Source organism: Falco cherrug, chromosome 4 (assembly GCF_023634085.1).
Source record: "Falco cherrug isolate bFalChe1 chromosome 4, bFalChe1.pri, whole genome shotgun sequence".
Lineage (NCBI taxonomy): Eukaryota > Metazoa > Chordata > Aves > Falconiformes > Falconidae > Falco > Falco cherrug.
The window spans coordinates 16,861,052-16,885,964 of NC_073700.1; the positions used below are offsets into that span (position 1 = coordinate 16,861,052).

A 24,913-nucleotide genomic window follows, 5' to 3' on the forward strand; every position below is an offset into this window, starting at 1 on the left:
ACCTTCACGTGCCCCCACCGCAGGACCCTGACCTGCCCCCGCATCCGGTCAGCTCTGTTATCCCCCTGATGCTCAGCCTCCTCTGCCAAACCTGGCTGGTCTACGAGCCCCTGCCAGCCTCTCCAGTCCAACTCACGGTACTTTGCAGGTCTTCTGGCACAAAAGACACAGCTTTAACAGGGTCCTAAAGCTAGTGTTGTCCTAATCACTATCACAAGGACAGAAATAAGTCCATCCGACCAAGAAAAAGTAAATACGAATAAACATAAAATCCCAATGCAGAATGGGGAAAAAAATTAATTCAGAATAGAAGCACGTAGAGATGCGGGGATAGATATTTAAAACCAACCTGTCTCAGAACAAAACCACTGACTAGTCCATTACAGAGCCATCCTTCTTCCTCAGTTTTGCCTACCTGCTATTGCTTTTAATGACTCTCCAAATGTTTAATTATTGATAAACAAAGACCTTTCTTGGAATTTTGATACCTCAGTAATTCTGTTATGGGTGGTTATTATAATGCCAAATCAGGGCAGCAGCCACCGCACCTACCTGCAACGTGGCTGATAAAACCTCATTATCTACAAGTACATGCCCACCAAAATGCTGCACAGTCAGTATGGAAGGGTAGGAGGAAAAACTGGGCAGAATAAACCCCCCCTTGCTGCACTGCTCCAAGTTTGCTCTGTTTCCCTCTGTGCAAATCCCGATGAAGATGTGGAAGGCACATCTCTAGCTACATCTGCCTTATCTAATGCATGCTATTAGGTTCTGCTGTGCCACCTTGTGTTACATCACATCACATTTGATAGAAAACAACATTGTGTGGGTTTGTGTTGCTCTACTTACACCACTTCAGCATTTAATACCAAAACCAAATCAAAACATAAGAGGGGAAAAAAGCGCCAACTTTGAAAACCTCAAGCTAGGGAGAAATAAAAGCCTTTAGGAAGAATTTCAGAGCTCTCACCTTTCATCTGCTAAGCAATCTCCTGTTTTGTTCTCAGCTGAGAGCCTACTGCTTTCTGCAAGATAACGTGGTTCATACAATAAAACATCCTGATGGGAAGATTTCAGACATTTTTTTTTCTTCCAGCATTCAGCAAATGCTTTGGTTTTCTTACTGATTTTAAAGCAGATCTAGATTCCCTGCCACAGAAAGGCAGTCATGCGCATAATGTGCACACCACCACTAGCGTGCTGTCAGCATGCAAGATTACGCAAAACTGACATTATTTCGTTCTTCCAAATACGTTAATTGCTCACCTCCTTAATAATTGAAGTACAGGTTTCCTCGTGGCCATAAAGCATGCTTCTTGAAATATCGCAAAACTTCAGGAAATTATGTCAGCCCTTGAAATTAATGCAAAATATGTAACAAAATGCCAAGCAATGAATCAGCAGCTGTTCTATCCTATTTCACCTTTCCAAGCGACTCTGGAGCTCAGATGACACACATATCTGGGGAAAACAAGCTATAGCATAGATAGGCCACACTGCCACAGAAATGCAGGGCAACTGATGTAAAACTCATGCTGACCCAAAAAGCAGATTTCACAGGCACCTCTTCATTTGCTTACTCATTTCTAGAAGAGAATCAGTGCAAATGGAGTTAGTGAAGGGTAGCTGAGGGGAAAACACTTGTGCCTCAAATGACTAACAGATTAGTGTCAGCACTTTGCATGTATCACACCAGCAAGAGCTGGAATTCTGCAGGCAATTAGAATGTCCACATACCAGCGGTGCTGATTCGCCTGTACCATCGAACTGTAATATTCTAAAGCTGTTGGTTTTGGAATCAGGTGCTCATATGACATTGTGCTTTGTTTGGGAGTTTCTTAGCCTCCAAGGGTTTAGGAAAGGCAATTGGATATGAATACTAGAGGCTTGAAATAAAAAGACAGAAAGAACTCTGACGTGGTCTTTTTGTATCTGGAATTTTGAGAACTTAATGTAGGATCTTTAAGCGCTTGAGCTTTTTCAGGCTGATACTTGAATTTGTTGCTATTTCATCTGGATGCCTTGCATTGAGAAACTCTGGCACGACCTGGTAATGCTAATTAATTAGTTCTCGCAAATGCACTATTTGTATGAACATTAGTAACGCGCATCAAACTATTTGTTGTCTGAACAAGCTACTGACAATTACCCTTTGTGGCTGCAGGCATTTGTAGGCATCCGAAACCTTGGTGAAACCCTGCTGCCTCCTGGAGTCTAATGGGAGCCTTGCCATGGACTTCAGCAGCACCAAAATTTCCCCCTTCATGCTTTTGGTAAGCAGAGTTATCCCAAACCTTGTAAATTCAGATCATCAAAAACAAACGGCTAATGTCACTAAGATTAACACCTGTAAAGCACTTTGAAGCAGAAAAACACTGAGTAATCCCAAAATATTACATTATTTACAAGACGACCTGATTTTAAATGTTAAATTCAGCTTATTTTTATCACAAAGAGAAAACAAGCTCTTGCTAGCTTGCTTTACAAAACCAATTACCAGTGATCAGTGTATGGTGCTGCATAACAATACAGAGTGTTGCCCCAAAAAGGCGTATCTAACACTCTGGAGCTGTTTGGAGGAAAATTAACTTGCACAGTGAGTGAAAAAACATGCACATAAGCAATTCTAATAAGGGGTATGAACTTCAAACCTCTTATTAAAAATATCACAATGTGTAACATTTCCTTTATTTCATCTTTTCCTGACTTCAACTGCTTTTTGTATCAGCTCCTTGATATACTAGTCCCTAATCAGAATAAGGCTGTAAGAGAATAGTAAATGTGACATCAAACTTGCTTTAAAGTCTCATCAGCCTTTTTTGGCCTTGTTAGAATAGAATCCCACTCAACAGAAAGAAAAGAATTAATAGAGTGACTCGGTGGTTTGGAAACAAAGGATGCAGCGACTCCCAACTAAAGGTTCCCCTAGACCTGCTCCTTCCCTGCACCTAAAGCCCTAAGTTTTAGCAATGTGTTTTTACTAGGATTGTCTGTTTTCAGAAAATGGAAAAGTAACATGCAAAGCATCTTAAAAACATTTCATTTCTAATGCAGTTTGTAGACCAACTTACAAACTTTACTAATCTTATTCCCTTCTTCCCAGGCAAGTCTCTTTAAAGGAAATAGTAAAAAATAAACAAGAGGAAACAATTAAAAGACAGGTTTTTAAATGCCAAATGAGAGTCACAATTTAATCAGGAAATCCATAATTCTGGAATTATAAAGTAATAGACTTGGAATACAAAGGAATGAACTTGAAAAATAAATCTTGGCATTACATGTGGACATATATTTCTTTAAGCATACTATGAGTCTGATTTTTAAAGTACAATTTATTATCTAAAAATATACTATAATAGTAGATATTATATATGTACTATTATATTATATAGTATACATATATTAATCACTATTGGGGGTGCCTATGAGCTATCAAAAATACCCCCCACCCGTTACTTCTGGATGGACAGCTCCAAATAACCTGTACTGAGTGACACATCCATTGCTGAGAGATGCAACAAACAGGTTTGATGCAGATACCCGAGTAGAAGGTACTGGGAGCTTCGGCAGCTAGTGGTGGTTGAAGAAGGTAAGGCAAGGAAAAAAGAGGTGACTTGAAATGGGGTTTTTAAAAAATGTAGAGGTCAGTTGAGCACACCAGATGGCAGAGAGGATCTGGATCTGCTCCTGCTCCGGCCGAGGGAAGATGCTGCCACAATGCGCTGGGCTGGGGAGTAGAGCAAGAAAACCAGCCGTAAAGGTGGCGTGCACAATGACTGGCACTGTCAGCTCTGTGCTCTGAGGTGGGGCTCAGGGGGGCTCCTATGAATCCAAACACAGGACAAAGACCTCAGTATAAACCTCTGCTCCTTCTGTATTAGGAACCGAAAATGCTGCTGAAAATGGTGAACTTTTCTTCCCTTTCGAGAAGCTTTGGCACAGGCAAACGCGCTCTGTGGTAACGGTCAGATGATTCCCAGGTTGTGATTTTTGTCCTAAATGCAGTTTGGACTCACTTTTTCTCCAATTCAGCAGCTGCTAAGACAGTTTGAAATTTTCTGGCAGCTAGATGCTTAAGTGGCATGACTTTCAACTTGCTCTTCGCTGAAAGCCTAAAGGGCAAACAGAAGTGAGTGTCTTGTTCAAAAGAGTTCAAGTCTGCACTGAATAGCTGATTGCAGCTCTAATTACCATGGTTTTACATCATTAGGGATAGCAACTGAAAAGGAACTCTAATTCCAACACTGTGAGATATTGCCCTTTTTTTTTTTTTTTTTTTTTTGGCTCTTACCACTAAATGATCCATTTCCAACACTTCTGGTAAGGACAGGAAGGGAAAATTTCATTTCCATGGGGAACAGGATTTTGATAAACAAGTAGAAAGTATTTTTGCTTATAACGTTCAGACTAATAGGTGTTTGTGGTGGGACAGACACCTAGGCGGGAGCAGTGAGGACACATCCTCTGAAACCTGCAGTGGTAATGGATTTCACTCAGCTCAGATATTTAATGCTCAATGCCACTGCTCATTTATGCCTGAGCATTGTATTTTGACACTTTAGATCTCAAAGAGCAGTCTGATTTCAATTATACTGTTAGAATGTGCTTACAATTATAAGTTGTCACATTTTTTGTAAAGTTTTCCTACTGTGCCTACAGGATCTTGTACCTTGGCTGGGGGGACGAGCCTGAAGCTGCAGTAAGCAGCATAAAGAAAAAGACACGTATCTTTATATTACTATGTGATGTTTCAATGGATGGGCACAAGGTAAACAGAGAGAGAAAAAAAAATGTCTTTCCATTTTAGGCTACAGAAATCACCTTCAAGTCCAGAGTAGTTGACTTCAGCACGCACTTGCAGCACAAGAAGGAATTAACTCCTCTCCATGGGAAGTGTTGGAGTCCAGAGAAGTGTTAATTACCTTCACATGCCAAAAGCACCCCTGAAACAGCAAGGGAAGGTCCATCTAGCTAAGGAGACTTGGTAGGTTTATTGCTTTAGAGCTTTGTATTTTTGTTCCATTGCTGCAAATCTTTGTTGCAGTTCTATGTATCACAAGGACCTTCTTTAGACCACTGAGTCAGGGAAGAAAGGAGCAGTACTGGCACAGACCGCCCCCCATTCCCACCCCCCTCACTGCTCCCCACTAACATCCTCATTCAACTGAACCATGAACAAGGGATTTACTATAGACTTTGCTTTTACATGGAGGCAAGACTCAAGCACCCACTGACAGGCATTTAGACAGGTAAGTGTTGCATGGTTCTTTTTCCCATAAAACACATTTAGTTTAAAAACTCTAATATATAATCATTTATTTTTCAGAAGATGGATTTCCATCCCCCCGTTCGATGCAAATTTGGCACTAGAGTAACCTCTTAGAAACTCCACTGGTTTGCACACGACATGTGAGTGACATTTCACCTGCGTGCTTTTACTTTGATCTGGAGCAAAGTGGAAACACATCTTCAAGGGGATTACGTAGATCAGGCTCAAGGTTTATGCTATTTTCGACCTTCCGGTGAATAAAGATGCTGGTCAGCGCTAACTGTGAAAGCTTTGAAGGGAAACTGTCCATTCAAACCTGGAAGAAAACTGCTCAGCTTAATTCTTGGAACTGAAGACAAACTAATCACAATATTTTTGGATGACCTGAACTGAAGACTGACCTAAAAAAAGGGGAAAAAAAATAATCCTCTTTAATCTGAGGTAATTCACGGAACACGTCAATAGGGCACAGAAATGTGCTCACTGAAACAAATGTTAGATCTTGGTGACTCCAAAAAACACAGCACAGTAGTTTTTACAGAATAACTTGTTCTGAAAGAGCCCCCCACCTGTCCAACACAGACAAAACTCCCAGAACAAAAGTCCCTTGGGAAGCAGGGAAATTATTCTGACAAAATGTTGCTTTTATTGTGAATAGAATCTGCGCAGAATGGAGAAGTATTTGAGAACTGCTTATTTCAATTACTGTGTGTAGACAAGAGTTCAATGACAAATGGATTTAAAATGGCAAATATTATTACCTTCTTTCTTTGCCTTTTTGTTTTGGGTTGTTTTGTGGTTGAGGTTTTGGTTGGTTGGTTTTTTTTGTCGTTTTTTTTTAAGAAAAGTCCTTTATGTACTCAGTAGGTACAAGTTTAAAAGAATCTTTCCAGCTACAAATATTGAAAATAAAGGTGTGCCTTTTGTGGCCTTATTAACAGTAATTCTTTAAAATAACTGAAATATGTAATCACATTGTGCAGCGCAGGGACAAAAACATATGCTTAATTCTCCATTTTGAAACCAGTAGCGCTGGTTTACTCTATTTTTTTAATTTACAGCCCCTGAACAGCCCTGCTGGGTTATCAAACATGTCCTCTGCTGTTGCAGGCACCGTGTCATATCCCCTTCAGACCTGCTGATCCTCACCTTCAGACAGCAAAGCCTCTATGCCTCCTCCAGTTTGACTTACAGGCTCTAATGGGTTGGCACTTTGCTCTTATTCCCGTTTAAATTACTCACAGCTGAACAACACCCAGTTGTTCTTCAGCCAACTCTTCGGTTTAAGGATCTTCTCTCTCTCCTACCTAATAGTTCAAGAAATAATTTTGTCCCCTCTGCCCCTTCATTTTGCCAAGTAAAAGCAGCTTTTCCAATCTGCTCTTGTGTCCAGCCCAGTTAGCTCCTCTGCACCCTGCTTCTGCTCCGAGTTCATCCTTTCTGTACCCCTCGAGTGCTGAAGTGCAAATGATGGGATATGCTCAGTGAGTTTTATCCAGCGCTACATATAGGTGAAAAAGGAAAACAGCAATAATATAATTAAGCCCTAGAGAGGGGAAGAGAAAAGGGGGAAATTAAAAAAATAAATAAATCAGAACATAGATAAGGCAAGTTTTCTGTGAGGCCTCTGAAAAGCAAAATCTCAATGACCCGACATCATCCCCCTCTTAATGCATTTATTGCCCTGCTGCAATCTTGTACAAGTCCTGCAGACGATTTTCAGATGACACGTGAGCAAGCTGAGCACACAGAGGGGGCATTTCAGCTTCATCCCTCCTGAAACCATCCTTCTGTTCCTCACTCAAAGGCAACGGCAGGATTCGCCCGCACCCACAGCTGAATACACTTTGCGGTAAATATTTTACAGGCTGCTCTCAGTGGCTGTGGGTTTGCATTTTAACAATAAACCTTGTTGTTGGGAATGTACCAGCAGCTTGGAGCAGGCAGAGCTTTTCCCATATATTACACATCCCTTTCTGGTATTTTTCTGCCTGATTAGTAATCACTTCTGACAAATCCTTTCGACAGCTCTGAACACCAGCCTTAGTGTTGCAGGGATGCTTCATGCAAAGCCTGACTGAATGCAAATGTTAGGCTAATGCAAGGATGCCTGACAGCATCTGCGCATTTTCTTCACTGGACACCAGAGGGAGGAGGAGGAAAGGACAACTGACAGGGAAGCTAAAGAACTGCTTCAAGAGCCCCGAAGGAGCTTATCAGACACTGGAACCAAATATGTTTCTGTAATCGGACCACAATAACTAGCAGCACCTCGTCTAGGGATAGTACTTCTAATAAAAGGTGTTGCGGGGGTAACACGAGGTAAAGTTATGGGAGAGAGGACCCAAGGCCAGCACCACTGAGTGCTGGGTGCATTTTAGCCAACTTCATCTTACAAGCTTTAAAACCTTACTGGTTCTGGGGCTACTACTGCCTGCACTCCACTTGGCTTCTGTGCCACAACCGGAGCGCCTTTTGGTCCAGCCTTCTGGATGTGAACAAAACCCATGTTTCAATGACTAAGCATGGATCCAGGGCCACCACAGTTTCTGAGTCCTGTACTACAAAAACATGAGATTTGGAACTGCAAGTGCTCTATGCTGAGATGGAAATGGCAGGATCTTGAAGGAGGGAGGGAGGGAGGGAGGCAGTTCAAGGAGATTGATACGGTATCTATGAAGGTGACAGCAAATGCACAACATGTAGTTAGTATCAAGATTAAATTTTTAAAAAAGAGAGAGAGAGAAAGATTCAGCAAGATTACCAGGGAACTATTTACTATCTTATTAAAACTATGCTTTTATTCCCTCATCGGATCTTTTCATTATGCCTTCAAGGCGAAGGAGGATTATTAAATGTCAGTGACAATTCAAATAATTAATGTATGGTGTTACCAGGTATATATGTGCTCACCAGGAGGATTAATAATAGCTGCTATTTTTCTTCCAACCATATTTTCTCCATAATACATATATTAATCATGAGAACGCAGTGCATTTTTTAAACCTCTCTAGTACTGAAAGTCTTTAAGGAACTCACACTTTGAAAATTAGAGAATTCTTAATATATTCTGTTCTCTATTTTTTAATTTACTATCAAAATAGAAAAACGCAGTAGCACTTGGAAAGGAAGGAGTATAAGAAAGGTAGTGCTTTCTCCAGGGCTGTTATTAATTGCAGAGTCAATGTCCTCAATTCTTTGAAATAGGTCTTTAGAAACAACAAACCAGACTTGTAAATTCAGGAAGCAACCTGCCCCCCATTAAAACGGACCAGCTTTTGTTGCTAACTTACTACAACCAAAACACTTTAGAAAAGGCATCAGAAAAGTACTTTTATATCAAATCCTGCTCCCAGGGCCGGCTGGGGGCTGTGTTCAGCACCTACTTGTCAGCTTAACTCTGCCTTGGCAGCACGCTAATCCCTGCAAGGTGCTGAGCACCGATGCGTGATTTGGCCGTAAAAACAGCAGCGTGGGGCAGGGAGCGCAGCGGGGCCGGGGTTTGCCCCCCTCAGATCCCTGCTGCCAGCGCCAGGGCAGAGGGGAGAGCTGACCCCTCTGCTCTTGACTTGGCACTCAGCAGCTGACCTGGACTTGCCCTGCAGACTTGATGCTAACTCTTCCAGGAATTTTAATTGACAGACTGAAGTGTGCTAGAGGCGGGGTGTGCTACCTCAGGCTACTTTACACTTACTCTGTGCCGGGGAGGAGTTCCTGCGGCTGGACTGACCCCGCTGACATGTCACCTACCATCCGTGCTCCCATGTGGGCTGCAGACAAACTGCCCCCCGTAGGGTGGGTTTTGTACCTGCTGGTGGCCTCTCAGCAATGCGACCAAAAATGGGCTCAGTTCCTGATTGCACAGCAAATACACATGCCCAGAAGTAACATCTCAATTGCTTACAACTTGGAGAAGTTTAAATTCTCTCCTTCACTCCCAACTGAAACCCAGGTGTTATCCTTCCACAGTGAAGAGTCATTAGATATCTGATTTTGGACACCACAAATTACAGAATGTATTGCCAGCCTTTTCCATCTCCCAAAACGGCTCAAGAAATGTCCATGTTCTATTTAAAACAATTAAGTTTAACAAACATGAGATCAGGGTTCGTTATGTAAGTCACGGTGTAACCATACTGCCCTTTAGTGCATTACCAGAAGCTGTGTGTAGTACACGTGTGCGTGGGAACTACGTGGATATTCCCCCCACACACTTACAGCATCAAACAGTAAATTATTTTAACCATCTGTGTGACCTGACAACTGCCAGCTTGGGGCAGTTCCTACACTTCAGGACATAAACCATTTCTACAGATTTTTAGAAATCTAAATAAAATAAACCATTTCTACGGTAGGAGAGCAGGTCTTTCATGGCATGCATTTTTTAAAAATTTCCAGAATAAGTATTTTAAAGCAGTTTGGAAAACCTACCTCCTCGCTGCACCAGCAACGTGACTTCGCTTCCCTTAGGACATTCAATCAGCATATCCACCACCTGGTTGTGAGTGAGGCTCTGCACATTCTTCTTGTTGACTTCGACTATAAGGTCACCCTCCTTCAGGCCGCGGCACCTTGGACTGTCCACGATTTGTTTCACTCTTTGGCCGCCCCCACCAGGACTGTCTGCTATAGTAAACCCAAAGCCCATAGGCCCTTTCACTATATGCACAGTTATGAGTTCAGGTTGTGTTGCTATCGAAGATGCCAAAGAGACCGTGTCATTGGGGTAACCATGGGGTCCGTTGGAGGAGACCTCAGCTGGGCTGCTGGGTCTCGCTTCCTTTGTGCCATTTACTTTCCCTGTTTTACTACTGTGGCTCGCCGGGGAGTCGTAATTTTCCTGCCCGTTCACAATGATCGGCTCTTTGTCCAAAATTGCCACGGAAGTAACCAGGCTTGTGTTGGGATCATCGGGATCGAAGGGCAGGGGGTAGCCTCGGCACAGTTCGAGGTCCACGCTGGCACCGATGGGGATGGACTGGAAGATCTTCACCACTTGAGCATGAGTGTGCCCCAGCACGCAGGTATCGTTCACACTGACTATGACGTCCCCTGCAGAGGACACAGACAGATATTCCAAACACATACGTTTTGTGCACCCTGGCAAGGTGAAGGACTAAAGCCTGCGAGCTGATCTACAGCATCCACAGGTACCGCTCATAAATAGCAGCACTTAAGTACCTTTGCAAGGAAAAGGAGTGGTGACACGTGGGCAGGCAAGAACTCTCTGTACACAATGGATCCACTGCATAAAGCTTTTATGTACATGAACGTTTTTGAAAGTGAAAATGGAATTGGCTCATGCAAAAAATTAATAAATTCAAATGATGGTATATGGCCCGTTTAACAGCTATTTCAAAGTCCAGCTCTCACTGTTATACACTGTGCTATACTGATATATGACAGAAACAAAACTGGGAGCATGTAAGAGCTACAACAAAAGGTGTCAGATACCAACTGCTCAAATATGGTGCCATGTGTTGTGTCTCAGACATACTTTACCCTGAAATATTAGGTAAGTTATGACTCGTTTTTTAACACTGGGGCTGCAACACAGGGATGTTTAATGTTGTGATGCTCCACCTGCAAGTGAGGAGTTGTGACCTCAGGTGAATCTTAACAGGATTTCATCGTACTGGGCCTGATCTCTGGCAAAAAAAAATCAACCCTTGGTGTCTCCACACCGGGAAATGCAAACTAGCCCATTCCTCCGCCCATTCCCTCGAAGCAGCTTGGGAGAGGGGGTGAGCAGCGTGGCAGATACACAAAACAGCCAGTGATGCAGCCCTACAAAACATAAGGCAAGCCATCGTCACAGCAGGGAGCAGTAACCTGTGGCCTGATGTGGGACCCCACACCGGCTGGCTCCTCTCCACACGTCAGCATGGAGAGAGCAGGAGCTGGCAGAGACCCAGCTGAGTATTTTTACACCAAGGTGAAATTCCAACACATAAAGTGCCTTGCTGTAAGATTTTGAAGATATCCCCCAATGTATCTCACTCCCCTACTTGCTGATGGAAAAGCTGAATGCCTCTCTCCAAAAAGGGGATGAAGACTACAGTCTTTTATGAACTGTACATAAAAACAACTGTAAAAACACAAACCAAAGCGGTGGTGGTGATTTTGATATAAAGCATCAGTACCTGTTTCCATTTTGCCATCCAGCGCTGCAGGGCCATCAAGCACCAAACTTTTGATTTGGAGAAATTCATCTGGCTCATCCCCTCCGACAACAGTGAAGCCAAAACCCCTGCTGCTTTTCCTTAGCTTGGTGTGGATGAACTTTCCTTTCAACTCAGAAGGGTTTCGTGTAAAAAAAGGTTTTCCTGTGTAGGAAGTTTGGAAAATCTATAAACAGGCAGGCAAGAGCGTTTGATCTGGTTTTCCTCTCCCCCTCCCTGTTCTAACAAGTACACAGACAAACGCAGCGGTGTGCTGGGACAGGACTGCGCTTCAGCATCCTCTCACCTCACCGCGCTCCACCCAGCTCCTTGGACCCAATCATGCAGTAAAAAGGAGTGAGCAAAAACCCTATTACTTGGCACTTTGCGAGCTGTGGTTGTGCACACCAAAGCCCCAAGGCTACAAAGGGGAAAACGTGCTGCTTGAAAGAACAGAATATATTAAAGCTGGCAACGCTGGCTTAGATATCTGTCTCGTCTCTGTCCTGAGGTGGTTATATCCATCCCAGGAAGCACATGACAGGGGTAGCACAAATGCCTCCTAACAGGAGGAGTCTGCAGCAAGGACTATCATCATGTTTTTGCACCACTTGGCTTTCTCCCAACCCACCAAGCAACAAGCAACTTCTGAGCTCTGGCAAGACACCGCATAACCCTTGAGCTATATAGCCCCCCGCCCCCCACATCACTACCACCCTGCGACCTCCTCCCGTGAAAAAGGGGAGGATGCTGATGTTGTTCTTCAGACACAGTTTGAAGTCTTTTCTCTTTCCTTTCTGCAAGGAGCTTGTTGTGGATGAAACACTGCAGTTGTGAAGTACGGATCAAAGAGCGGCCCGGGACCGGAGCAGCTGTGCTGGAGGGCTGTTAACGCTCTCCGGGAGCATGGTTAAGAGGGAACGAGGTGCTCCAAAGGCAAAAAGTCACCCTTGCAAAGCACGTTGCACAGGCTTGGAAAAGGAGTCATGGTTGCTGTACTTCACAGTGCCAACACTAAACACCTTTGCACTTTTAATTGCTTTTAATGCTTAAAGGGGAAAAGAGTGTGCCACTAAGCCCTCTGGTGACAGCTCCAGGATCAGCACTGTGTATCGCAGTCAGGAGAGCTGGCGTTATTTCAAAAACTTTGGCAGCACTGCCGTGGGCCTCTGTTCAGAAAGGAGACCTTGAGGGAGAGTGAGGGGATTTGAGACTTGTAAGCCTTTGACCGGGGAAAAAAATAGTCTATTTGAAGATTATTCATGAGGGGGCAGTGTAAGGACTTGCAGTCTTCTGCCTTTGAAAGGTAGCACAGGAACACAGCAATCCTGCACATCGTTGGCAGATGCTCTGCTCAGACCCCAAGCTGCAAAAAAGCTCTGACTATCAAAGTACAATTCCATGTCTCAGGTAACAAACACAGCTTGGAGGCAGCGTGCAACGTGGCTTGGTCCTGTGCTGGTTTCTGGTTCAAAAGACAAGCAGAACAAGCACAGCTTGCTGGCGTCTGCCTACAAATACAGGGGGAACGTGCCCTGCAGTAACAGGATAGCAGCACCACAGGCTGTGTGTCCCACCTACAGCACTCCGGAGGGGATCACATCTTCAGTGTGTGTATCTACAAAATCCCAGTTGGGAGAGTGGTGCCAGAGGCACAAGAAGGGGTCCTTGTGCCCATGTCCGCACCAGAAGTGCCATCAGTGGGATAGATGGAAACCCCTGGGCATAGGGTGGGAGGATAGGGAAGCTGGAAATAGCCTGCAAATGCGGAGCGAGAGAAGAGGGAGCAGCGCTGAGAAAGGAAGAGGAAGGAACGGAAGAAAGGAAGGAGTCATCAGTACCAGGACATGTCACTCAGAGTGGTGCTGAGACAGGCTTATGCTCTCCTGTTGCTGCACAATTTCAGCGGAGGCAGTGGAGAGCCGAGTGAGGCTTCTAACATCATCCCCTGCGTGACGGGTCCTTTGCATTGGTGTGCACAGACGCTTGGGCAGCCCTTGCTTCAGCCTGACAGCGTAAAAGGCAGAGGTGGCTTTCACAGATGTCTCCCTGAGGAAGACCAGCATTTTTGGGGCACTCTGATGACATGCCTAATCCCAGATGCCTGGTGGTCAGGGTACCACCCACTGACCTCCCACATTTTTCCTTGCTGCAAGTCTAGATTACTCTAATATACTCTAATACCCCTCGGAAATCCGCTGGGGGCTTTGGATACTGTTAAATTTTGCACATCTGTTTTGGAAGGGCTGATCTGCCACCACCTGCAGCAGAGGGCACTCCCTGGCTCTTCACGGCAGGAGAGGCTGCCTGGGACAGCAGCACCCCTCCCACGCTGGCCTTCGGAGACCATGGCTGACTGCAGAGCATGGGAATATTTCCCAGCTCCTGGGGCCAGCCTTCCCCGTGCTGCTCCAAGCTCTGTCAGGACAATGTGCTCCAGCCACATTCCCCCTCTCTCACCTTCCCCAGTCTCTGGCTCCTGCAGACCAGGGCAATGCCATTCACTTACTGTGCAATTCAGATGTAGCCAAAGATGAAGCCTACTTACAACCACTTGTAACCAGAGAGCACTTGTACTGCAACAAGGTACAAGTGGAAATCTCTGCCCTGGCTGGCAACCTGATCTGGCAGCGTTTCGGCTCATGCTGCAAACTCAGGAATGATTCGTGTCCTGTCTGGTTAGTTAGTTAAGACAAGCAACTGGTCTGTGAGCAGTTGGCCATGCACAGATCATTGACACTAATAAATAAGGCTATAATAGCCCAAAGTACTTGAACATATGTACAACTTCAAAGTAGGTCCATGGTATTTGGACCTATTATCATTCCCTCCTTACGCAGAGCCTCCCTGAGGAGGTTCAAATCAGAATTTTCAGAAATATGATGTAATTTGCCCCTAACATCACCCAGGAGTTTGTGCCTCTTTGCCTTCTGTTATTATAGAAAGTCAGATTCGGCATGGAAGCCTGGTAGCTCTGCAAAGCTCTCCAAATAGCAGAGGATCTCCCTCTTCTGGTGTTTCCCCTAGCTCCTACACCACACACACACCCCACCCCCACCCCCCAATTTTCATTTGGATTCAAAACACAGAAAAAAGGAAAATACATAAAGTTGCAGATTCATCTATGGCAATACCAGAACCTGGGCTGCTCAGATGTCACAAATGCAACTAAGACACCCAAGCTCTCCAAAACCAAGGTCCTGCCGAACAGCACCAACAACTTATGCACATCACAGCTCCCAAACAGGCTGTCCATTTTCCAGGGCTCTCAAACTACTTTACCTTGAAGTTCTACCTGCCCACAAATGCAGACATGGAGTTACATTGGCTGTGGCTCTTCAACTAAAAAATGACCATGTTAATGCATGTCTGTGTCTTAATCACAGTACAACAGGGTGAGATCTTGTGCTGCTTTTTGGGAGGGAAAGTTGACCTACAAGAACAGAGAGAAATCTCTGCACTAGATCTTACTATGAGAGTCACATTCTAAACTCAGTAGAATTTAGAAGGTGTGAAAGTCCGATGCTTGCATATCTAGACAGCTCTGTAGAAAAGGGTCTCCTACTTGCACTTGCATCCACCACCATTGCTGGCAAACCCCACCAATGTTGTAACTCATGTCTTCACCATGCCTTTTTAAAGACTTGGAATGCTACACAGAGAACAGTCACAATCTTTTTTTGATGCAGGTAATCTCATTTGCCTCTCGAATTTGGCAAACAACTGTGGTCTCAAAACTAGTCTCAAAATCTATGGGAATTCAGACAAGCACGCATGTGCCCTGGGGTGTGACACTAGTCATGGAAATACTCCCTTTGCTGGTGGCTGAGGGAATTCCATTCTCAGGAAAAAAAAAATCCTTGTTGCACTTTTACAACTGGTTTAACAAGGTTGTTACCTTGCACTGGTGCTTCCCGAACTGCCTCTTGGTTGTTTGAAACATGGTTTGGAGCAGCGGGTGGTGGGAGAGATGGACACTCCTCTGTCCATTCTAGAGAGGGCAGAGAGGGAAATGTTACTCGTTTCACAACAGCACCATGAGCTCCTGCACGTACACACACTGGGAGTGTGGGTTCAAGCAGAGGAGGCATGAGAAGCATGGCAAGAGAGGAAACAGAGTCATGGACAGAGGGAATAAAATGAATGGGATGTCCAAAAACCCAGTTTTGGAGGACTATCTATGTCCAGATCAAGTGATCCATCGGCTGGGACACCCTACCTTACACTCAAACTTGGGACTTGATTTGCATCTACGTGTCCTTGTCATTTATATGCTACCTATTCCCTGTGGCACTCATGGCATCTACGTAGAAGAGCTGGTGTTGCAGGAAATGGGGCTGCAGGAGGAATGCTGAAGGCTAAATTATTTTCCCTGTGGATAATAACAGTTCTGAAATAACTTAGTCTGACAGGTACAAAAGTACTAAAACAAACCCATATGCCACAGGCCTCTCACTGCAGTTGGGCTGCATTTAAAGAAAGAAAAACCAAAAAAGCAAAATAAAGGGGGGTGGGGGAAGAAAAGGAAAAAAATATTGTTTTAAAATAATGAAATTACTTCAGATGTTAGAGCTTCACAACATTCAGGAAATCTCTCATGCAGCGGGGTTTCTCTAGTGCACGTGTAAATGCCCACTCCCCATCCCCTTCCAGTGCAGACTGGAACACCAGTTACAGTGAGTAATTTAATGGAGCAGATTAAAGAAGAAAACATGTGTGTGAATTGTATCTGGGAAGCCTAGAAACTTTCCGGAAATAAAGGACTTTAACAGGGGTAAACCAACTATGTTTAGGTGGTTATACGGTTTAGGTTTTCTTCTTTGCTGCATCTTATGTGATGGGCATATGCAACTTTTCCCGTGCGCATCATTTTGCCTTAAAATACTAAGGCCACACAAGGAGGGACAAACACATTGGCATGGTGCTGCCAAGGTGAAGGAGAGCACGTTCCCTCATGGAAACCCCAACCATCATGCCCTCGGTGGTGCCAACCTTCTGGTGCCTGTTGCTGTTGCTCAAGCTGCTTCTTCCTCTTTGCTTCAAGAACTGGGTTTTCATACTGTGTCTTCCGGTTGATGTGGCTGGAGATGAAAGAGAGCAATAAATTAGGAAACCCTTTATGTGACAAGCAGGAATGATAGCCACGCACGAAACTCCTCTGAGGAAAGGAGTAAAATACCAAATATACCCAACAGTAGTGTATGTGGAGCAAGGCTCACCTAGTCATGCCAAAAAGCATATTTAGGAAAACAAGTGGATTCCAGTACGGATATGATGTCTCGAGGAAGAAATGGCTAATTCCTTCAAATACATTACAGTAGTGATCTATCTGTGAAAAATGAGATTAAAGCAGAAAAGGCGCTCTGTCTGATTGCATTTTAAAAGACAGGCTTATATCATCCCTACTTTAAACAGATTCTAAGATGTGCAGTCATTCCCTGGTTCACTAAAGTTAAAAAAATCAACAACCACCAACAAAAAACAAATCAAACCCCAACAACTCGTAACATCTGTCAGCCATCTGATCAATGCACACTATTAACAGGGTGTCTTAAAAATATCTGCCGGAATGCAGACCATGAGCTGAAAAGCTGGGCTCCAAATGGATCAGAATATATTCAGAATCAGCCACCAGCAAACAGTCCCAGTGGAAACCAGCCTTTGGTGAAACTTCAGCTGTACTTCTTGAAAAGCAAGCAGCCCCGCCACAACCACGGCAGACAAGCACCACACTCTGCAGAGGATTAACCATGTTATGGAACCAAACCATGAGCACCATCCACAGGTGCCAGGGAAGTGGGGCAGGTCTGGGGACTCCCTGCAGCTGATGGCTGCAGCCGAGACGAGTGGCTCATCAGCTGTTCCAAAAGCCATTTTTCAATAATGATTTTCAATAATAAAAATTGCATTTTTCAATAGTGATTTTGCTACAGCAGAGAAGCAGGTAGATCTTAGAAAATTCCATTAGCTTAAAGCCCATCTCTGTATCCAGAACAAAGTTTAAAATAGCAAGTTCTTAACGGTATTGTCTCTTGTCCCACACATCTTTATTAAAAACCCTAAACAAACAAATGAACAAAAACCTGCTTTTTTGAAGTAATTATGATAGAAGCACTCTAGACAGTTATGTTGAGAGGTTTTTTCTGCTAAAGATCAGTATTAAATCACTGGGAAAATATTTAATTAATCAAATAAAACAAGTTAACGAGTTCTGTAAAATACTTCCCATTTCAAGGTATCTTCAGAAAGAAAAAATTACAACTACTTTAAAAATTATATCAACTTTTTCATGACACAGTTGTTTCCCAATAAAATCTATTATATAATAATAGAGTGCCTGAATTAGAAGGGACAGAGACAAATGCTCAAATTATAACCATTTTGCTAGCTTACAGATAGTAAGTAAAATAAACTTATGTGTCATTGTTGTTACTTCACTATTTAATTTCATCACTAAGGAGTGCCACAAAACTAACAGGAATGTATATGCAAAGTGACAGGAAAAAATGCTGTAATGGCCTCTTGGCATGGCATTTAATAGCTGAAAAATATTCTTGATGTCTTTAGTAAATAAATGTCAAGCCTTAATTACACAGTTTGATAACCTTGTTTCCCTAGGCACAGATGGTAGGGTCAGAAATGAGCCAAAGCAGACAGAAACTGTATTCCACATCTATTCTGAGGGCTATCACAAGCCATCCTACTAGACAGGAGTATACACATAATTAAAAATTCATTTTATGGGGTCAGTGATGAAACAAAACTCAGATCTCTAGTTTCCCAAGGGAGTGATCTGACATCTCGATAAAGAAGAAGCTGTTCTAATTGTGGAGAGAGTTCCATTAAACCTGTAATTCATTTCACAACAACACAGCCTGATGCAAGAACCTCTGCTGTGGCTGCTTGGTCACGCAGGCTCACCCATTCCTCCTTTTCAGTGTCTTCCGACTGGTAATAAATTGGTGGCCTGTTTTTGCACACTTGCATTTTGATCATAGCACTATATGAAGGGGATGGGGCTCAGTCAATTGCACACTTGTTAACGTTGTTGGAATAAAAATATTTTGTGAGGTGCTGGGGCTCCTGCACGCCCCAACCCTGGGGTGCTCCTGTCTTCCCTGAACTAGCTACCGCTGGAGCTCAACCCCCTCCCACGGTGCTCCCGTCTCCCTGGAGCCCACTCCCACCCCAGGGTGCTGCTGCCAGAGCCCACCAGAGGATGGGGAATGGCAAGGCAAGGCAGGGCTGCCCCCTGCCCCCCCCCCCACCCCAGCCCCTACAGCATCCCACAGCCTGTAAGGGGCCAGGGTCTCCTTCTCCTCAGTATGAGATGCTACCAACAAAGCACACAGACCGCTGCAGAGGAGAGCCTTTCTCCACCCAACAGCTACACCAGAACCGGAGAGCAGCACTTACTCTACATAGTAGACACCATATACGGGATCCTCAATTTTCTCCCAACCAGCAGGCAACTCTGGAAATAGAAAAAGCATTACTGAAGCCTCCAATGCAGTCCTTTTTCTGACAGGTAGCTGCTCCTGCTCAGCGTGCAAAACTCATCAGTAGCTCAGACTTTGCTTCAAACACTTTTCAGAACTATCACAGCCTCCTTTTAGTGGCTGGCGTGGTGCAGCACCAACATCACAGCATATGCTACCAGTGCTCTGTTAGTAAATCTGTGGGAAGATGCCCATGCCAGTCAATTTTAGATTTGCTTTTTGCATTAAATGAACAAATGATCAATAAATTTCCTTTCTGGGAGTGCTTCTAATACCCTACTGATTTCACCATCACGGGCAGAGCGGCTGCGGATGGAGCACTGCAGTGGAATTTGATGCAGGCAACAGGCCAGAGGCATTTTAACACCCATCTACAAAGACGGGCAAGATTATGGAAACCAATCTTAGCACACGGACGAGAGGTCACCATCTCCTCCTGTACCAGGGCTCAGCCATTTATGCTCACCACTGCTGAAAAAAGGGTTTTTTGAGTCCTTTCTAAGGGATTTACGTTAACTTGCTCAGCCGTGAGCCCAACACATAAGTGCATCTTGAAACGGGACAAAGTGAATTTAATGTAAATGCCCAGCATATGGAATCCACCCAGGTGGGGCGGGCACACACAGATGTATTTCACTGCGTAGCACTTAATGTAAAACCACATATTGTCATAATCACATGTAACAGAGATTTCCTTTTTTAATTACCATAATTAACAAAAAACAGTTCTAAAGATGAAATTAACATTTGGAAATGTATCCACTTTTGTTCCTGTTGATTTTCTAGACTGCACATAGTACTTTAACTATAATTAGTGAACGTAATAAAACCACTTCAGCATCCAACTGAGGGCTGTGAAAGCTGACTGTATTACTTAAGGGCCTGATCCTTGTCCCACTCATTTAAACACAATGTTGCCGTTGGCTGTGAGCACCAAAATAACCATCCTATTAACAGTAGAGAGTTGTGTGTTTGTGTAATACTGTGAATCAACTCAAAAGAAGACTCAACCATGCTATGGACAGTGCAAGTGTGGTCCCACAGACTGCCCATCAGAGACTCTGCACATTCATTAAAAAAAAAATAATCAACAAAATCCATTGTCAGATAACACAAGACATAGCACATGTCAAATACCCCATGCAAAATAATTCCTCAAAATTTATCACTATATTGACAAGACTGGTAGTAAATAATCTATATTTGTTTATTATCAAATGCAAAGATTTCTTTTCATTAATGGCATCAATTGCTGAGCCAATACAATTAACAGTGGACCATTAATTAGAATAAATGTAACTACCTAGTTCTGCATTTACAGACTTTCAACTATGTTGCCATAAGGACAGAAATATCTCCAGACTGGAGACGAACAGAATCTATACAAACACACATGGACTAATTATTCAAAGTTTATGTTTGTGTTAAGAACTGGCTGGAGATCAGATGAAATCAATTTTCACGGGTTTTGCTCCACATGTCCCTTATTTGTAGATATAAGGTAGGTTTTCCGTTCTTACCATTATTTTATCCTTAGTGGGTTTAACATCTTTGGATTCCTTGAGACATAAGCAATTAAATGCAAGCCAGTGCTGACTTTGGGGCATAAAAATACTCCACAATTTTATCAACAGAGTGATTTGAAATGAACACTTCAGAAACAGATATTCCTTTACACCCTGCAAGTATATCTGAGAAAAAGTTAGAAAGCTAGAGGCTGATCTTGGAAGTCTTTTTGCAAAGGGAACTCTCTGGTTTGCAAAGGAGTCCCATATGGTGAAAACACTGTGGAACAGGCTTAAAAAGCTTCAGTGCAATTAAATGAAGACCTCGCACGCAATCAGGTAAATCACAAGTTGTGGCAGCCATTTAATTCATTGCACTATGGTAAAAGTAGAACGGTAAAGAGACCAAGCCAGGGGTGGAAGAAAATTAAAAAGCAAATGAGGGAAGGGAGAAGTAATGCACAGATGCCTTAAAATGAGTTTTCCACAAATTTCCTGGCTAAATATCTTTTTTTCTATTTTGGACTACTAAGTGTTTTCTATTTTTAAAGTTTAAACAAAAAAATGTTTGCTTCTCTTTGGTTCACAAAAGGTTTCGGTATTAAATTTTATTTTTTCATTTCATTTAAAGAATTTTCACAGAAGGTCAGAAAACCAGCATTTTCCTAACCCCCAAAATGGGATTGTGCCAAAATGTTACCAGTTTTCTATCTCTGCAGCTTTCCATTTAAGGAACACAGCTCTATATTTTACGAAGTAACAATACACAAAACTGCAGCTTTCAACACATTACTTATTGATGACGTAGATGTGCTTTCCAACTTCTAAAAGCCTCTGAAAGTTCTCTAAAGCAAAAGGCAATATTGTCCATAGTCATGTTGCACGGTCTAGCTTCTTAGAGGCTTTAAATTATTGATCTCTCTTCTCTACCTCTCCTGCCAAACTGAGGATGACCCAGAGCATTAGATTTTATCACAAATATGAGATTTCCAAAAACATACTGCATCATTAGGAGCCTGAGCAAGCCATATGGTTTTAATTTTGGAACATCCATGCAGCACACTGCAGTCTCAGAGTATTTGTCAGTAGGTAAATTCAATGGACAAGTATCCAATTTTACACTTTTAAGCCTCGGATAAAGACATGGTTTCCTACTGAGATGCCCTTGTTTACTATCCTACTCTACAGAGGGGATGGACCGATTCCTAAAAAAGAACTTATCCAACCACGAGGTATTTTAGCTGCACCGATGCATCATATAAAGGAGCTGGAGATGACTGCTTCGGTATACTCAGCTCTTGCTGCTCCCTGTCAAGCCAGGAGGATCCACCCAAGCGTATGCCAAAGTCTGCTCTAAAGATTAAATTTCGGTGTCCTTGTGTACAACCTCTGTTAAAAAGAGGTGATCTATTACTTCACATTCAACCCACCTCTTTGGAAAACAAGAAGTTGTGCCAATGCTTCAAGTTTTAATTTTCTTCTATTTAGAACAGAACCTGTTGATAAGCTAAGGGGTAAACATCTGGTGCCAACCAGGTTACGCTAACCACAAGCACCGTTTAGGGAACCGGCCGTATGTTCTCATGCCCCCTCCCTAACGCTGCTGTAACTGAGCCACTTGAAAATGTTGTCTTTGCATTGCAATATTTGGAAATCTCAATAGCATATCAATGGGCTGTGACCTCAGTAAAGCTTATCTGCTTTAAAACAAAGGGAACATCTCATGATGTTCGAGCAAAACACTTGTGTATGTTAGTGCCTGCTGAACTGGGGTCAGGCTTATCCATTAATTAGTTTCCCTGCATCTGGTTTTTGAGCTCTTCTCTTGCACTAGATCCCGATAATCAGACTGAAAGAAGGGAACATTTCCATTTCATTATTGCCTCTAAAATTGCTTTTTTAAAACCTCTCTCTTATTCTAAGCCACCCTTTGTGAAGACCTTCATGAGAAATCTTTGCAGGTTGTTCGTGTGCATCCACCTGCTTCGGATGTTACTTGGTCTCCTGCTGATTATTTGTATGAGCTGCGCATAATGCTAATGTACCACTAAAGTGACTGCATCATTCTTTAAATTGTCATCTTTTTCAAATTCTTGTACTAAAAGAAGTTAGGCCTCCAACATTATTCCAGGCATATTATACAGAAGAACAGTTGCTGGAATAGTATTAAAAGTTCACTCAATAGCTGCTGGCTGCTGGTGCCTTACCAATCACAAACAGGAAGCAGAATACACTTACTTGCAAGTCATTACAGAAACCAGAGGTTAATTCTCTGGTAATACAATCCTTCAGTACACAGAACTATAAACTGTAAATACAGTCCTTTTTAAAAGCAATAATAGACCTAGTGGAAATAAAATCCTATGCAGCCTCTTATGCCTTTCAGCTTTCCAAGTGCACTAGAGCATAGCTGAACAGAAATAACAACTACTTCTACCATCAGTATAAACAGAACGAGCACCGCTGAGATTAGATATCAAGACAGCATTCTTCACAAAAAGATGCAGCAAAAAAAAGCGTACCACATCATTGAAAATCATCTGTTTATAAAATCACCTACTGAGGCAAAATTTTCAGCTGTTTCATTCACAAGCTCAGCAGAAGCATCCTATGTAATACTTAAACTTTCTAAATCACACATTGCTTCTCTTGCCTGATGAAAAAGCATCATTAGCTACTTGATTCCAACTCTGGCATCTACATGCTTTTTCCTGGAGCCAGTGATGTCAATGGAAAAGCCCCTGACTTCTGCAGGGTCCAGGAGGAAGCAGCTTTGAACAAACTTTGCAAGATATTAAGGCCCCCCCAGCATTCTTCACACTCTGAACCAGTACGAAAAACACTGTAGATGTGAAGGTGGGGGAAAATTAATGCTTTGTCTGCTAGGGAATTTTTGCTGATAACCTAGGCTTGTTGAAATAAAAAAACTGAAAGATGCAAAATGATACAAAGGAGAAAGTAAGTAATTAAAGGCTTAAAACAGTGCAGTTGAAGTCAAACATCAAAACAAGAGATGGATGATTTACCTAGTTCACTGTCCAGTTCCTCCGTGTGTACCCCTTCTTCTCCAAGGGAAGAGCAGTAAATGAGACAGAAAAAATTAAAAGAAAATTTCAGATACCAGCACCAAGCAAGAAATTCCCTACAGCAAACAGCAGAACTAGCGCTAATTTTCTGCAGACTGAGCCCCAGCTTTCCATTTATCACACTTTAGTGATCAGAATATTGATGGATCTGATGTGGATAATGAAAGAAGTGGTTGTTGTATTCTCAAAATATCTGTATCAACTGACTACTTCCACGCCACAGTTTGATATGGCAAAGTAATACATTTGTGCTGTTCTCACTGTAGTGAAGCTTCTCCCTCAGGTCTGTACAGTCCAACCTTTGCAATCCATTCTGTAGACACAGGGATCTATCAGAAGGCCAGACCAGAATACTAATGAAGAAATCCAAGAGGAAAACCATGCATCTAAATAAGAACTAATGTAGCAAGGTTTTCATTTGCTAAATTTGCATGCATACAAGGTCCAATTGACTTCACTGTAACTACTCAGATGATTTAAGATAGACATGAAGTGCCTTGTTTAACTGGAGGAACAGACCCCCACCGTAATCCAGATGCACTGGTGAGGCATATACAGGAATGCACCAGTTTTAGTGGGACACCTGGGACAAAGATCACATAATTTTTCAAAGACACAAAGCCATCAATATTCACTGTTGCTCCATTTATCATTATCTGCTCCATATTCATAAGTTACCAGTGACACAGATGATTAAAGTATTGCTTAGCCTATAAATAATAATAATGCAGTCTGAAAATGAAAGATGATGACAAAACCAGAACAAAGATGGTAAAAACAATTTTGGACCTAATACAGTAAAGCATAAGCCACGTAAATGAATGATAGAAGCAAACAGAAAATGTAGTGTCACAGCATTGATTTTGAAAATTTGGACACCTAAAAAAACTCAACACTTCCACAACCTGTTTGCAATATATTCTACCAATTAGCGTGAAATACAAATTGCAATTTCCTTTGATTGCCCAAACAACTGGAAACGACCAAAAACTTGTTAGGGACACACATCCTGATGAAGAAAAAGCACAAGGCAACTGCACCCAAACAAATCTGAAACGACACCTAACATTTATAAAAACCACAAACAGAATGGGATCAAGCCTGAAAACTCACACACAAACACATCCCTCAAACAAAACAGAGGAGGAGTCCCACTGATTTCAGTGGAAATACACCCCACTATGACCCTTGCCAAGCATGTCCAGCTTCCATGATGAAGTAAAAATAACCTTCTGTCTTCTTTCTGCTCACGTTGTTCTCTGAAATGTAATTATTCTTATGTGCAAAGTAAGATCAGAGCAGCCAAGCAAAACAGTGCAGTGCATGCACTGCTGTACCTATGAAACAACTGCTTTAGCTACTGAGTGTTAAAAATATTCATTAATGAGCAACT

General features: G+C 42.8%; 1 protein-coding gene across 27 annotated transcripts in view; it reads right to left on the reverse strand.

Moving 5' to 3' along the window:
* Positions 1-24,913, reverse strand: part of MAGI1 (membrane associated guanylate kinase, WW and PDZ domain containing 1) — a 355,855-nt gene that overhangs the window by 45,723 nt on the left and 285,219 nt on the right. For 12 of the 27 annotated variants that reach the window (XM_055707402.1, XM_055707392.1, XM_055707397.1 and 9 more), the window contains exons 7-12: positions 23,461-23,499; positions 18,847-18,904; positions 16,423-16,511; positions 15,329-15,421; positions 11,413-11,595; positions 9,701-10,321 (exon numbers count right to left, since the gene is read on the reverse strand). In XM_055707402.1, the coding sequence (XP_055563377.1) occupies positions 9,701-10,321; positions 11,413-11,595; positions 15,329-15,421; positions 16,423-16,511; positions 18,847-18,904; positions 23,461-23,499 (1,083 nt within the window). The remainder of the gene's footprint in view (positions 1-9,700; positions 10,322-11,412; positions 11,596-15,328; positions 15,422-16,422; positions 16,512-18,846; positions 18,905-23,460; positions 23,500-24,913) is intronic. The other 15 variants (XM_055707410.1, XM_055707409.1, XM_055707407.1 and 12 more) reach the window with 5 other exon arrangements.